The following is a 15200-nucleotide window of genomic DNA, read 5'->3' as shown; positions in this document are numbered from 1 at the left end:
AATGAGCTGTGTTCTTTACTGTCAAAATAATCATTTTCTACGAACTGAAAGCACAAGATAGTCTACAGTCGCTGTCTCTTTGCAGAAAACCGAGCACCCGCTTCACGCTGTCACCGCGTTGGAGACCCCTGAACCGGCTTCTTGCGTGAAAGGTTGTCACTCGCTGAGTGCAAACTATGTGAAATATCTCGTTAGAGTAGACTGCCTGTATAACCAAACGGAGCATAACAGAAAGAAGCGTCAAGCCAGCGATCGCACGGGTTCGCGACGAGCTGATGGTGCCATATGTATGAGCGTCTGCATGTATGTTCGTACTGATGGTTTCGCTTTTGCTACGAGCGCGTTTTGGCAGCGCGCTGTGAACTTTAGGCCGCAAAATATGAGAATTTGTGAGTAAACAAACAACTACTGTTGCGCGGACGCTATCAGAGCAGTTCAAAAACAATTTTCTTACAACTGCGGCTTCGGTGCGCATGGCAACTTTGTGATCTGCCGTCCTGACGATTCAGTGTTTTTTTTTTTTTTCTTTTTCGGTCTAAACTCGGGTACGTTTCAATGTCATTTGGCAAGTTGTCTCGCACTGCGTATTGATCGGTCTTCTCAGCGGGCAAATGCCGCTGCTTCTGTTTCTTTATTCAGCTCATTCGTTTCGTTTGGTGCTCACACAAAACGTGAGCAAATGCGACGCCTCTTTTCAATGCTCCTTAATTATCGTTCCGTTTGCATTCCAGTGAACTCGCCGCTCTCTGTCATCAACAAATTCATAGACCAAAGCTTCACCACTTCGAGATTGCTGGTGGAAGAAGAACCAGTCTACGAGACCGAGCATGTAGCAGCATGCGACGCCTAGAAAAAGAAAGAAAATACAGTAACGTTTGCCGGACTTGTTCTGCAAACGTCGGCTGGGAACTAGGACTCACATGAACTTGAAATAACGGTGAATAAAATAGAAGTTATTGCAGCAACCAGAAGCCGTAAAACAGGATAGTAATTATTTGGCGTGTACCCCAGCAATTTTGGCAGCAGTGTCGTGTCTAACGCTAACAGGGTGGCATCTTTTCCACGTAAATAAATAAGGCGCCAAGAAAATACATGGGGTTGGCCGGTGGGCCGATCACGTAGGCAATGCAAAATTTATGTAGCTTATGAAGCAATGCATGCCTCATCAAATGGGAAGGTTGTCCGTCGGCGTCCCGCGTCGGCGGCGTCAAAACTAGTGATGTAAAAAATAATCGTCACGTGATGGTGTCACCATATGACGTCATGATGACGTCACATATCGCCAAAATATGTAGCGTCATTATGACGTCACATAATGTGACATCACATGATGACGTATTCACACGTCATGGTCGCTTTACATTGCCTCCGTTATCGGTCACGGAGGCCGTGCAAAACCGCGTTAGGTGCAGAACGCTTTTGGAGGGGGGCGCGGGAGAATCAGTACATCGACTGGCAAGAAGAAGATGGCTTTCGCCGTCTAGTCATCTTTAACGAATGCGTAAGGGACCCTGTGCGTTTTTTTTTAATTTAACGTATCTAAACAATGACTTGCGCATCTGCAGCCGATTTTGTGGACGCTGAGCACGGCGCCGACGATCAAGAGGTCGCATTGGAGGGTTCTGAGATGGCACCGCACGTGGTAAACGGTAGCGCTTTTACCATCCTGTGGCAGATAAGCATCATTTGCCGGCGGGAAGCGCGCGCGAGCCATCGTCTCAGTGCGCGCTGTGTGCTACTCACCGAACATCGCAGGCCCGACGCAGTAACAAAAGTCTTCGTCGCGGAAGTGCTTGTTGCACACAAAACTCGTAGCGGATGGCTACTTGCCGGTTCTTAGCTTTACAACCCATGCTTCACGCTGTTTCTTGTCCCGCGGTTACCAGTGCAGGCTGACACTGGGCTCCTTTGCGTAAGCGCGGCACTGCGGCACCGAGCGGTAGAGCCTCATGTTCGTCGCCTTCGGAGGCAGCCACTCTATTACAATGGTTTCAATTGAGTAGAAAATGCGTGAAAACTTCCGTATTTGAACAGACCGCAGCGCATGTGCTACTTGAAGCTCGTTTTCAAAGCACGCGGCAGCGCTCCACAAGCAGCCGACGCGGCCGCTGAGACCACGTGATCCTGCCAAGCACGTCACGCCGACGGTGGCGCCGGCGTTTCCAGTGGTGGGCCTCGAGGCCAATACGGAAGAGCCGCCATAGACGCCATACATATCGCACGCTCGCCCTTTGGCGCCGTTGTGGCGCATTGCTCGGCGACGCAGACGGGGTTGGCGCCGGGGTGGCGCGCCGCTCTCCTCTCTCAGTCGTCTCAGTTCTCAGTCTCCTGGTCTATTGGAATGCGTTGCGTGGATGAGTTGGTTGCGCGTCTTCTGTGGTACTGACGCCGGCTCCGTGCACGAAGTGACGCTTGGAGGGCGGAATATTCATGGAGCTGTGGATACGGACAACGGGCGCCAGTTAACGGTGAGTGTACTGCTTTCGTAGGCACTAATTATACAGCTTTAGCTGGGCGTCTGCAGCAGCTCTGCGGAAGTTATCTGCCAGCCATTTCCAACAGCAGCCTGTGTCCGCCGGGCTGTTGCGGATGGCCAACTATAGCTGTCAGTTAACGAGTTGCCACCGTTATGCGCGTTGCTGTACAAGCTCCCATAAAGTGAGCGATGCAAACAATAATCGAGGGTCATTTCTTGCTGATCGCACGTCGTGTCTGCACTACTGAAGGTGCAAGATGTCGTTTTGAGATGCCCTTTAGTCTACTTCATAATAACATTTCCATCGACCTTGAGTGTGCGGCGTGCTTCCACGCGTGGGAACGTGAAAAAAAAAAGCCTGTGTACAGAACGCTCAGACGCACTATATGTAATGGTTTTTGTTGGCTGAAAGACGGTAGTTTGAGGTGCAGATATAGTACGGTGGCTTCCAGAATGTACGCGGTAGTCATTCAAGTTGGACACGCCTCGCCGGTGAAAGTGAAAGAGCTCTAGACTTTCGACGGCGCGCGTTGTTGCGGCCGCCGGCGTGCACTCTTTTCCCTCGTTTCTGTTTGCTGTTTTCGTGGTTTGCATACAGTGCGATGACGTTGGGCGCTATAACAGAATCGAGTGAGTGTACGTGATTGTGGGAGTTGTGCGCGCAAATTCTAGCATATGACATGTCTGATCTCGACGTAGACGGCGTACGCACGCGCTGGGTGTCGTTCGGGCCCTAGTACTCGCATCTGTTTTTCTGAGTATTTAAGGATGGGTTACGTTTGTAAAACGTGCGGTCAATAACCGCTCACGGCATGCCCCTGGCTGCCGGAGGATGTGCTTTGTTGTTTTGTTGTTAGCCTTTATTATGTCTGTGTGAACCACTTATTGTGTAGGTTGTGCAAACCTTTACTGCAATTTCATTTTCTCATCATAATATCACGTTCTGCTTTTCAGATACCGTTTTTCATGGTGCTCACGCTGGACAGGAGCGACAACCTAGCAAGCCACAAGTCTGATGCTTCCAGCCGTCACCACTTTTTGATTTACTCTTAATCACAAGGAATAAATATGGAAACATGATGGCAATTTCTGCTGTTCATTTAGCACTATATGACACTGTGCACATCACAGTCACACATTTTAGTTGGCTATACTCATAGAAGCATGTGAATGAGGAATACCCAAACTTCTTAATTGGAAATCACAGACCATCTTTTCGCACTTTCTATATAACTTTGTTGGAAAATATGTGTTGTTTTGACGAGTTTTATTAAAATAATGCTAAAACTGAACTATTCTTTTTTTACAGTAGCTGGGCAGAACGGCAAGTATTATTGGACTTGTTTAAAATGAATACTCCACTATTTTCAACAGTCGCGCAAAAGTAGGGCAAGGATCAAATGAGTAGCTTAAAATACTTGTGGAGTCGCTTGATGCTTCGGTGTGGGTCCCTTGACCCCCCTAGGAGCGGTACCGGCAAGAGTCGTCTGACTCCCTATGAGTGATAACGTGATCCTCCCGATGAGAGTCTTTGCACTCTTCCTAGAGGGTCAGGGGACTCTCCTAGAGCGAGCCGACCCTGACCCACCAAGAGAGTCACCGTGACTATTTAAAGAGAGTCGTATACGTGGCAAGTCAGAACTCTCCGAAAAGAGTCACGCATACTCTTTTTTTTCTTAGAGTGTGTGGGAAGTAAATCATTTGTTCGCTTTTTCGCTACAGATGTCTTACGGTGCAAAACCGTGGTGCCCAGGCGTGTGGTTGATGCGTTAATAAAGTTGAGCGGCCTTGTCGGTCAAGGCGAATGTGGCATGTTTGCTTGGCAAATGAAATCGAGTGGACATCGGCAGAAGTGACGGCTATCCGAGTACAGTGTTGGAGTGCCGTCTAATACACAGTTTGTAAAGTACAAACATTAATAAGTCTATCCCATCAATCCATGACTGAAAATATCGCATTAAACTATAGAAAACGTTCGGAAATAAGATACCAGGTGCTCACTATCAAGATGAAGCGCACGACTATATGTGAATGCTTTCGAAATCGCGTTTTGAATGTTGCTGAATCTTCACAATATATTGTCGCATATTAAGCAACTAGGTCTCTCAGATACGCACGCTATTCTGATTAAGTTCACCGAGCGGCATCAAATTTGCTTTCACGGCTCTATTTGTGTCTCACACCGCCTTATCGGAAACATAAGTCCAGTATGAAGGGTTAAGTATGTCCGCAAATCTGCAGCTCGACATCAGATGACCTTCGTGGACGAAAGGTCGCCTCGGAGGTCACGTGTCTCGACGTAGCGGCGTTTTCGTGGTGATCACGTTTCCCGGGGCCCTTTGAATCTTGTCAATGCTCCCGCCAATTGTGTGTCCCGTTGTCAGCAGTATAGCGCCAACTACCGGGGCAGATCTTAGAGGCGCACCGCCGCTCAAGCATCACGGGCATTCCAGTAGTGGCAGTAGGCCAAGCGTTCGTCGTTTCGTACGCCAGCCTGGTCCGGGTGCAAGTGCATGGCCAGCGAGGTGCCGCTCGACAACGGCGCCCACGGCTTGCCGATGAAGTCTCCCGGAACCCTGAACAAAGCCACGACGACTAATGGAAGCCGCCTGAGAATTCTAGCGGCAGCTGTGAGCGCGGCAAAATGTCATTGCGCAACGTAATCTCTGCTCCTAAGTAATGCTGCTAGGCGCAGATTTGGTGATCTAGAGATTCCAGGGTTAATTTTTCCCCACAGCAACACAGATGTGTGTGTGTGGGGGGGGGGGGGGGGGGGGCTCAGGCCAATCTCTCTGCTTTATGCAAATCTCTCTCTCTCTCATAACGTTACGCGGTTCAAACGGCTTGCTTTCGCAAATTTATAGGTAGTCAATTCTCCGGCGCCAGGGTGCTTTTTTCAATACGATGAATATGCATTTTATAGCATCTACCCGAAGACTGACTCTTTTCACGCGTTGGTCCTCAACTGTGACGTTAGCTGTTTTTTTTTCCCTCTTTTTTTCAACACGTGATTCCATCAACTTACACTTTCGCATGAACCTTCATGATGTCGCATCCACACGCATCACCACCGCGGCATCGCGCGCGGCGATGACAGATTTAGCCACATGCCGCAGTTGTAGGACGTGACAGCGGCGGCTGCTGCGGCACTCTCCACAATGATCGCGACGCTCGAATGCGCGAGTCTCCCGCGCCGAGCGAAAACGATACTCGCGGAACCAGCAGACCATTAAACCGAGCACGTCAAGCGGTGACGCGAGCACATATAGAGGCGCGCGTGCGAGAAATCGCACGCGGAAAGTCATCGTCGAAAGCGGTTCGCTCTCGCTGGGGTTGTGTGGGAGGCGAGAGACACCTTTTTGGTTTGAGCTCCGCGCAAGCAGCCGCACGCTCATTACCGGCGGAAGCAGCTCGCTGCGGGAGCCTCCGCTTTTCCATCTTACGTCAAAGCAGCCGAGAAGGGCCGTGTAGGTGTAGGCTACGATGATGCGCGTGGCGAAGAAACAAGCAAGCGAGATTCGACAGCTCGAAAAACGGTCCTAACGACGCTATAAATAGGACCAAGGAACCGTGCAGAGCTTCAACCTGTCTAGACAACCAGGAAGAAACGTTGGGTTCTTTTTCCTGATGCATTACCCGCCGTATACAAATGTATTTAAAAAACAAGAACAATCTAACTTCTGTTAAGTTTTCACCGCACAGCCTACGGTGAAATGACGTTAACGGTTTCTCGTTAAGAGGCGATATATCTTTTAGTGGCTAAAGCAACTATCTGGAAGTCGGTGCCCACACGCACTCGTGTCTTTTTTTTTAATCGTTCATAGAGCAACTACGAAGTATTTTCGCACAGATCAGCTCGCGTAAGTCAGTGTGGCAGGTTTCCCGTACGGCCTCGAAAATGTGGAAAGCTTGCGCGTATTTGTTATTTAATAAAAACTGCTATTTAGGATACATGACGTGCGTTTAACGCACTGCGTCCCATGTTCGTTTTGTCTAAAACAACCTCCCGATATAGAACGCTAGATACACGAAAACCTTCAGTGCCGTTCCTTGTTAGATAACCTACACGAAACTAATATATCCATGCCTTCAAACATTCGTTATATAAAGGCAGGCTTTGGAGGGGGAAAATGACTTTCCGAATCGCAAGTTAAGTTCTTGCAAGCGGCAAGCATGTTGGTAACAGCAATCTGGCATGGTATTGGCCAGACGTTTATCGCGGCGTGTCTAGCTGCTTAACAACAACAAAACAACGTTTATGACAAGGATGGCGCCTCAAATTTCACAAAGCAGGCCATCAACCATACGACGCACTTGTGAACTATAATGTGAGCAGTGTGCTTGCGCCGAGCTGAGTGCATGCATGGCGCGCGCGGCTATATTACTGACTAAACTGAGCCCAACTCCCGCAACCCTGATTGGTCATAAGGGCGTATACGACAGTAATTGTACTATAGCGTTGTGATTGATAATAACGAGACTCCACACGAGACAGCCTTTTACGACGTTGCGCCTGAAAGCGCTGAAAGGTGGTTTCTCGGGGCGAGAACATATCACGTCGCGTGCACCTTTGCGAAAACGTGTTTATGACATCCTCATGACGTGACAGGCACGCTGCCGCACTCTAGGGCGCTTTAGTCATTGTTTTCGCAGCGCAGAAACACCGCCACCGCACAGGATATGTGCGACCCGCGGAACAGGACAGCGACCCCGACGAGGCATAACGCAAACTGTCCTTCCTATGTCACCGATACCGCCACCATACTCTCCGAGAGAACTTGCTTTTGGTCGAGAAGTGCGCCTACATGTAAATCAATCAAGCACGCAACGAAAAAGCGATATACCGAAGGCGTTATACCGGCGATATACCGATATATACCGATAGGCGATATACCGATCCTCAGGGCACGCTCAGTCCTCTTAATTTAAGCGCTAGGTTGAGAAATAATATTACTATAGGCGCCTTGAGTGATGGCAACCAAGAAGCAGCACTTGCCTTTTCGCGGCAAAATGCGCGACGACACGCACCATCTCTCGGCTGAGAGCCCTGTCGACCTCGTGGAAGCGCTCGGGCATGCGCAGTGGCACCCCGCTCATGTACCAGAACGTGGAGCTGTGAGGAACACCCATCCACTCGGGAACGTACAGGGACGACGTTGCGTAGCAGAATTTGTACACGAACACCGGATGGTTGGCCTTGGCATGCCGCTCAGCGAAAAGTCTGCGCCGTGACAACACGTGGGGACACTTCAAAGGGCCCCTAAACCACCTCCGATAAGTTTCTAACAGTTCGAGTAAGCGCCCGCATCGAGTTCACAATGCCGTCACAATCAACAATGCCAAACGCGGCAGCGCTACGAGACGCGCGCGCGCCGCAAATTCAATGAAACTATCCTTTCGCCTCTCCGGGTGAGGAGGAGCACTAGGCTGGGACGAGAGACGAGCCGAATAAGGAACGTAGCGGAGGAAAGAGCGAAACGAGCGAGGGCCTCTCTTGGATCATCAAGCGTGTATAACTCTGCTTTTACAGCACTGTATCCAAAAATTATCACGGCCACGTACTTGTTGAAGACCCGTGCGCAGCTGCAAGAGTGGTTTCGTTCTCGCCTTCACTACTCTTCCTGCAGGCGCTGTCTCCCCCTCACCACTTATTTCTTCATAAAACACGGCGGGCAATGTCAGCGCTCAGCGTTAAGCCTATCGAGACTTCGCGCTATCCGGCTACGCGATGTTATCTGCGCTTGCGCAGTCGAAAACGCACAAAACGATGCCAAATCAGTCGACAGCGCGCTATGGTCATGCGAGATGAGGCCAAGGCCACCGTTTCGACAAGCGGACTTGTCTCCTTGCCTACCTTAGCGCCTGTATGTGCATGTATAGGACATGCCAGAAGGATTCGCCTCATCGTGTGCTCATAATGACGGCTGCAAGTCCGCTTTTACCAGGACTGTCCGGCGGTCAGCGGTCGTGTCGTGATCTTCTTTCCTCCATCCTCGACTAATGAACGCTGCTGCTAATTGTCAATGAGCAATCACCTCCAACTCTGCCAACTTTGCCAACTTTTCTCTTCTGGTGCTCACATTAATGAGGAGAGATTAAGCACCTGCAAGGACAGTGCAGAGCGGCGTCACCGAAAACGTCGGCGACCAAGCGTCTCAGGTCCTCCTGCTGTTGGCCTCCGGGATCGGTGGGCGTCTCCAGGTACGGCTCCATGGGAGGCCGGCCGGGAGGCAGCGGGATATTGTAAGTTTCCAGGAGACCGCTCACCAGCTTCAGCGCCTCGCTCCGGTTTCCCATCCTGTGCATCAGCAGAAGGACTTGTTTTTGGGCTAGTTGGTGCTTGCTAAGAGAGATCATGCAGCGCGAAAAAAGACACAACGGACATGTCCATTGTGTCTTTTTCGCGCTGCATGACGGAGACACGCGAAAGAGACGGAGACACACAGAAAAAGAATAATAATTTTAATTGTTGGGGCTTAACGTCCCAAAACCACGATATGATTACGAGAGACGCTGTAGTGGAGGGCTCGGGAAATTTCGACCACCTGGGGTTCTTTAACGTGCACCTAAATCTAAGTACACGAACCTCAACCATTTTCGCCTCCATCGAAAATGCGGCCGCCGCGGTCGGGATCCGATCCCGCGACCTGCGGGTCAGTCAAGCTTCATAACCACTAGACCCCCTCCCCCCCAACCACTGAAAAAGAGGGACACAGGACGAGCGCTGCCTAACGACAAAAATTTATTGAATAAAAATTGACGCACAAAAAGCCAACACCATGCATGCTCAGGATTCCAGGTCACGTTGAAAAATTTGCTAAGCAGCACATTTACCCTGATTTGTATACAAACAACTCATGCAAGTATTGCACCAATAGGGCCACACTAGCGCATATTCTCTGGGAGTGTCCAGCACTAATACGCAAAACTAGGGACGCGGCCTCCAATGAGGACCTTCGGGTGCGTTGGCGGGCCGCGCTGCTCAGCTCAGGACTAGACAATCAACTCTGGGCGATCCAGCAGGCCAAGGAAGCTGCTGAGAGACACGGTCTCTCGGCCGACTCCTAGGCGGGAACCCAGCCCGGAAACCTGCAGGAACTTATTAATGTTATTCACTCACTCACTCACATGTATTACCTAGACTGCGAGGTACACATGCTTAGCAAATTTTTCCAAGTAACCTAGAAACACACGAGATAGATGAAGACTATTGCTACGTGGCAGAAACACTCCCCAAATACTCGATTTTTTTCTTTGAGTGCAGCGGCACGTCACTGCCGACCCTGCCTCTGGCCGTAAGGACGCCGGCAAAATCGTGAAAACCGCGAAGCGGCAAGTTACTAGCCCCCCATTGAGACGGGTCAACCACTGACACTGGCAATGATAGCAAGATAGTAGAGCAGTTGCGGCAAAACTTGTCACAATAGGTCTACCAATGATGAGTTCATACGTGACATTCCTGCTCAAGTCACGTGACTTCCGACCTGATCATGTTTAAATAGGCTCGCCTGCTTATCTCGGCAAACGGCTATTGCATTGGCATGTGCAATGTCACCTCATTTTCTTCACGCCTTTGGTGGCCGGAGTTTGAAAGCATCGCAGCACCATCTTCAGGCTCGATCCCACCTGCGACTGGCACCGGTCGTGCGACCATTTGCGATCATGGAGACCAAAAAGCGACTGAAGGCAACCAATGTTCACACCTTCGTGCGACTCCTCGTCGCCACACGGAATTCACGTCTGCTCACATATGGCTTACATTGCTGTTGCCCCGTGAAATAAGCTGACGGCCTGTCCCTGCGCAGCTGACTGGTTCAGAGGATTGCGACTGAAAAATTGAGCCGCAAGTGACTAAGCTAAAGCAGTCGCTTTGCGACCAAAGTGGCCATTTGCGACTAGCTTAGTCGCGCGACCGGCGCTAGTCGCAGGTGTGAATGAGCCTTTAGCGGTGTAAGGTGCCTTCACGCACCTGGGCGGCTGATCAGAGCATCGGCGAGCGATGAAAGGACTACCCTCGTTGCTGGAGGTGCCGATGAGTAGCGGCACCAGCAAGTACTTGGCCTTCCACGGAGACTTGGGAAAAAACGAGTTCCCGTACGTCGCCACGAACGACCTGAGCGAGCTGGACGCGACGCGCTCTTGCGCCCACAGCAGGTCTTCGGCCGGGCGGCTGCGCAGGCAGGCCAGAACCTGAGAATGCGCAGGGGAATCTGTCAGTCACTGGTATAGGCGTACGCAGGGTTCTCCTTTAGGGGAAGCCAAGATACACCAAAGCACCCTCCCCGCCCCCCCCCCCCCCCCCCCCCCCCCCGTGGGAAGGGCAGGTGGAGCTCCCCAGGGGTCCTCCGCCGCCATTTTCGTCAAAAACCTGCGTGTCCATGATCCTGCACATTAAACAATTACGGGATTGGTCCGGCTGAGTATAGGTATGGGGCTGACTTTGCGCCCCCTGAAGCTCTCTAAAGGGGGCCTGGGAGGATCAATACATCAACTGAGAAGAAAGAGAAGAAGGTGGTTTTTCGCCTTCGAGTCGTCTTAGACAAATTTATGCATAAGGGACCCTGTGAGTTCTTTGTCAATTGAGGGATTCCCGTTTCAGGCATTTGGCCTTAGGACCTTCGTCCGCAATCTACCTCGGAAATATTATTGAATGAAGAACTTATTGTAAACCTAGAGTGGATTCTACCTCGACAACATGTGAACAAAAAAGAAAAGAAAGAGCCTATAGTTGCGCTGGCCGCGAACACAAAAGAAAGATATAAACTTAGAAAGAAGCGACAAACACAACTACGCACACTGCAAACCACGGAGCCGAGGAATCGTTCTTTTTCGGGGTTTTCCGTGCCATGTAGTATAAACGCAACACTAGAAAGATGAGCTGCTCGCCTGTCCGGGCCGATTGCCGAGCTCTGCTCCCATTCGCGAGCAGCTGAGCAGACCGGCCAGGTGGTTGGCGCGCTGGAGGCTTTGGCGAGACGGCTCGACAAACGCATCGCACAGGGGTCCTCCTCCTTCCAAGATGGCGGCATAAAAGAGACCCCGGCTTTGGGGCGCTGCCATGTGAAGACCGCCCGACGCGGCGCCCGAACTCAGGCCCAGCAGTGTCACCTGTCGGGCATTGGTTAATACAACTACACACACAAATGCGTTTTCAAGCGAAGCTTGTTATTAGTTACAGATTTCGGTGGTGGCGGCGGCGGCGGCGGCGGCGGCGGCGGCGTCGTATACGCGAAAAACTCGGCGCCGGCGAGTGTACGAAAACGCGGCTCTTCAAAGGTGCGCCGGTCACATACGTATTCGTATGTGCCGTATTCCAGTCATTGATACTCACTCCATCGTATGCTTGTAGGCGATCAGCCGTTTCTGATATGGCAGTCTGATCTCTTATCGAGGTGACTTGTCAATTTACGTCGCAACATTTCATCGTTGCCTGTATATGAACGCGTGACCGTCGTTGCTGCTTGTAGCAACTGAAGTGCTGCTCTGCTAAGCACGTGGATGACGGTCCAATTACCGACATTGCGGAAGGAAACAGTCAGGAGGGCGCATTGCGCAATGCGATGGAAAGGAAGGCACGCACACTCAAAGCTTCGCTTGCCCCCATTTTCCCGATAGGGCAAGGGCTCCTGAATTTTTTTCCTAACAAGCATGCAAGCGCAGGCAGCCACAGGTGGTTTGTCCAAGCTGCTTCGTTCGCAGCTGTGGCGTCATTCATTCTCGGATAAGAAACAAATATGCGCGCTGTTTTGCCGTTTCCATGGGCGCTATACACTGCCAAGACAACGACGTTAGTAGTATACGTATATTGTACGCTGCACAGAACAGACGGCACACAGTGAACAACCGAAAACACGAGGAGCGCTATTGGCCAACAGGTCGGCAAATCCTCTGCGAGTGTTAAGCACACATTTACCATAATGCACGAGCGGCAAATATATTAGACTAAACATTCCGACAGCGTCCGCCCAACTACGAACACGCTTTTATGGAAGGAGATCACTGCATTGTACTAAGGAGTATAGTAAATGCCATTTGGTTATGATCCTTGGCTGCTGACCCGAAGGCCGCGGGTTCGATTCCGGCCCCGGCGGTCGCATTTCGATGGATTCTAAATGCTAGAGGCCCGTGTACTGTGCGATGTCAGGGCACGTCAAAGAACAGCAGACGGTCAAAATTTCCGGGGCCCTCCACTACGGCGTCTCTCGTAGTCATATCGTGGTTTTGGGACGTGAAATCTCAGATATTATTATTAGCAAATACCATTGAAAATGACGTATATCATGCCAGAAAATGCAGTGAATTCAATGGAATACGATTACACAGATTGAACATAGCGACTGTATATGTCGGTTACTGCACAAATGACGGCGGAATACCTCAAGAAACAGTAGAAGCTTTGACCAAGGCTCGGCAAAGCGGATGTCTGGATCAAGATACGACTGCTATAGTTTAAAAAATCTTACTCAGTTCCACCACAAGTGTGAGCTGTACGAACTGCGGAGCATTGATTCGCCAGCGCTTCCCTTGTGTTTATCTTGGGGTTTGTCTGCTCTTTTCTGTTCATTTCGTGTGATTATGTGACACATTCTATCCCTTTCTGTTCTTTTACTGTGATTATTTTTAAATTTTGTTTTGGGATTATCTATTTTCTGTTCTATGGTCTCCTTTATACTCTTGTTTCTACTTTTTGCTGCTCCGAACGCTGTGCGTCTAACTCCCGCCGCTGATGTTTCGCCTCCGCTTCTCTCTTCCGTAGATCTGTGTCAAACCAACGGTCTAACCAACGCCTCCTTTGAGGAGGCGTTGGTCTAACTTCCGACACTGGCGCTTACGGGCAAGTGCGCAGTGGCGTTTCAAACCTGCAGCCTGCTTGGCTTATGTGTATCAAACGTGCCTTACGCCAACGCCAGACACGAGACGACGACTGGCCGGCCACTCAAACTGCTCCGCAGTTAAAAGAAGTGCGCTTTAGACGAAAACTCGCATCACTGCACAGTTTACCTTTTCAGGATCGCCGCCGAATGCTTGAATGTTGCGACGCACCCACAGAAGCGCCATGCGTTGGTCCAGAAGACCCACGTTGCCGGGCGCCTGCCTGTTCATGGCGTCCAGGAAGCCGAACACTCCGAGTCTGAAGTTCATCGACACCACGGTCACGTTGCCCAGCGCAGCCAGCGCCGAGCCATCGTAGAGGAGGGAGCCAGTATTGCCGATGCTGAACCCACCGCCGTGCAGGATCACCACCACGGGCTTCAGGTTAGCTCCGGAGGTGATCTTCCGGCAAAAACCAAATCAGATTCGGCGCTATGTTTAGAGATGATCTAGCAACGCTGGGCCCACTTTGTCATAGAATGATGAACAGTTCTCGTCAGTCTTACATTCTGTCACTCTATTACACCCGAGAACTGCAGAACCAAGCAAGAGGCGGCTGGACAACGTGACAAAAAGGAGAGTGCTAAGCTTCAACTGAACTTTATTGCGCCATAGGATGGAAAACTAAGTTGGGTGGTATGCATTCATGACGAAGGTTGTGCCGCGCTCAAAAAAGAAAAAATCGTGTTGAAAGTCGGCGCATGTTCCGTGCACTTCTTGTCATATAGTGACATATTGAGGGCCTAGTTGGCGCATAGTGACAAACTTATTGACCGCAATAAAAGGCACCATAAAACAGAAGTACCGTGCATGCGTAACCTTCTTTTGTGTCGCGTCTTCCGTTAAAATACTATTGTCGTTTGGCTGCGCCGGTCGCATTTCGATGGAGAGGATGTGCTACGGGCCTATGTACTGTGCGATGTCAGTGCACATCAAATAACCCCACGAGGTCGAAATTTCCAGAGCCCTGCACTACGGCGTCTCTCATTGTCTTATCGTAGTTTTTGCGCGTAACACCCCAGATATTACTACTATTATTATTAACATCGTTCTTCTTGTCTTACGTTTGTGAGCCCTGCACAACTTTCAACATGCATTTATTGTGCTAGAACAGAGACAAAAAAGAAGTCACTGAGCCATAGCACTTAGCCCCATCTTTCTTAGTCCCGTCTCATTTGCTAATCACGCGTTATTTTTTCGTGATGAAAGTTAGCGTTCGTCTTTGTGTTACTTTGTACAGTCGTCTCTCATACTGCTTAGCACTACAGATGACATACCAGCTAACCCAATTGGCCATCAATGAATTCTGTTACACCGAGCACGAGAAAAAGTGCACCTTCGGTCAAACTGAGAACCAGGCTTCCATCTCGAGCAGGCCCTTAATGTAGTGAAGCAACAAAAACTGAGCAGTTAACCGCAAATTCATGTGCGTGTGCCATCCACAGCCACGCTACCGCGGTGGCTGGATGTGCCGGCTCAGTGCTCTAGATCATCGGACAATATATAGAAAATGTTTCCAGTTTTCTTCCTCTCATTCAACCGAAAAAGAACATTCATTAGGCCCATGCTCTAACCATGAGGTCACCACCAAGCGCACATCTCGTGCACCGGCTATATATTTTTCATCCTTGCCGTTCATTACACGGATCTTCGACGAGAAGGAGCGCGCCCGTGTGGTTACTACTATACGCGGCATGCCCGGCCGAAGCACCTGGTGTTGGTCAGGCACGGCCGTCCACACGTTCAGGTAGAGGCAGTCCTCGGAGGCGTTCTGCAGCATCTTCAGGTGCACCGGGTAGTAGAGCTCTTCGAGATGCTGCATGCACGGTCCCTTGAAGCGGCGCGCGCTCCA

General features: G+C 50.5%; 2 protein-coding genes across 2 annotated transcripts; both read right to left on the bottom strand.

Annotated features, from left to right (window-relative positions):
• Positions 1–7414: 7414 nt before the first annotated feature.
• LOC119404550 (cholinesterase) lies at positions 7415–10723 on the bottom strand. Its single transcript, XM_037671092.2, has 3 exons — positions 10446–10723; positions 8580–8774; positions 7415–7697 (listed from the first exon to the last, which is right to left on the bottom strand). Exons 2-3 carry the CDS (start codon positions 8771–8773, stop codon positions 7430–7432), a joined length of 462 nt encoding a protein of 153 aa, XP_037527020.2. The 5' UTR covers position 8774; positions 10446–10723; the 3' UTR covers positions 7415–7429.
• LOC125756228 (acetylcholinesterase-like) lies at positions 10232–15170 on the bottom strand. Its single transcript, XM_049419351.1, has 5 exons — positions 15060–15170; positions 13478–13750; positions 11363–11584; positions 10446–10666; positions 10232–10304 (listed from the first exon to the last, which is right to left on the bottom strand). Exons 1-5 carry the CDS (start codon positions 15168–15170, stop codon positions 10232–10234), a joined length of 900 nt encoding a protein of 299 aa, XP_049275308.1.
• Positions 15171–15200: the final 30 nt, after the last annotated feature.

Source organism: Rhipicephalus sanguineus, chromosome 9 (genome assembly GCF_013339695.2).
Source record: "Rhipicephalus sanguineus isolate Rsan-2018 chromosome 9, BIME_Rsan_1.4, whole genome shotgun sequence".
Lineage (NCBI taxonomy): Eukaryota > Metazoa > Arthropoda > Arachnida > Ixodida > Ixodidae > Rhipicephalus > Rhipicephalus sanguineus.
The sequence above is the reverse complement of the archived record's forward strand: the minus strand, read 5'-3'. Positions and strand labels throughout refer to the sequence as shown.

Bases quoted from the DNA above. Each gene is read 5' to 3' on its own strand.
- LOC119404550 (XM_037671092.2), bottom strand. From the start codon at position 8,773: ATGGGAAACCGGAGCGAGGCGCTGAAGCTGGTGAGCGGTCTCCTGGAA. The intron at 7,698-8,579 runs GTGCTTAATCTC...GTCACGGCGCAG, and splicing joins GCTCTGCACTGTCCTTGCAG to ACTTTTCGCTGAGCGGCATG.
- LOC125756228 (XM_049419351.1), bottom strand. From the start codon at position 15,170: ATGCAGCATCTCGAAGAGCTCTACTACCCGGTGCACCTGAAGATGCTG. The intron at 10,667-11,362 runs GCGAGCAGCTCA...GCGCATTCTCAG, and splicing joins TCGGCAATCGGCCCGGACAG to GTTCTGGCCTGCCTGCGCAG. The intron at 10,305-10,445 runs GTGCGTGAAGGC...TCAATTTTTCAG, and splicing joins TGCTCTGATCAGCCGCCCAG to TCGCAATCCTCTGAACCAGT.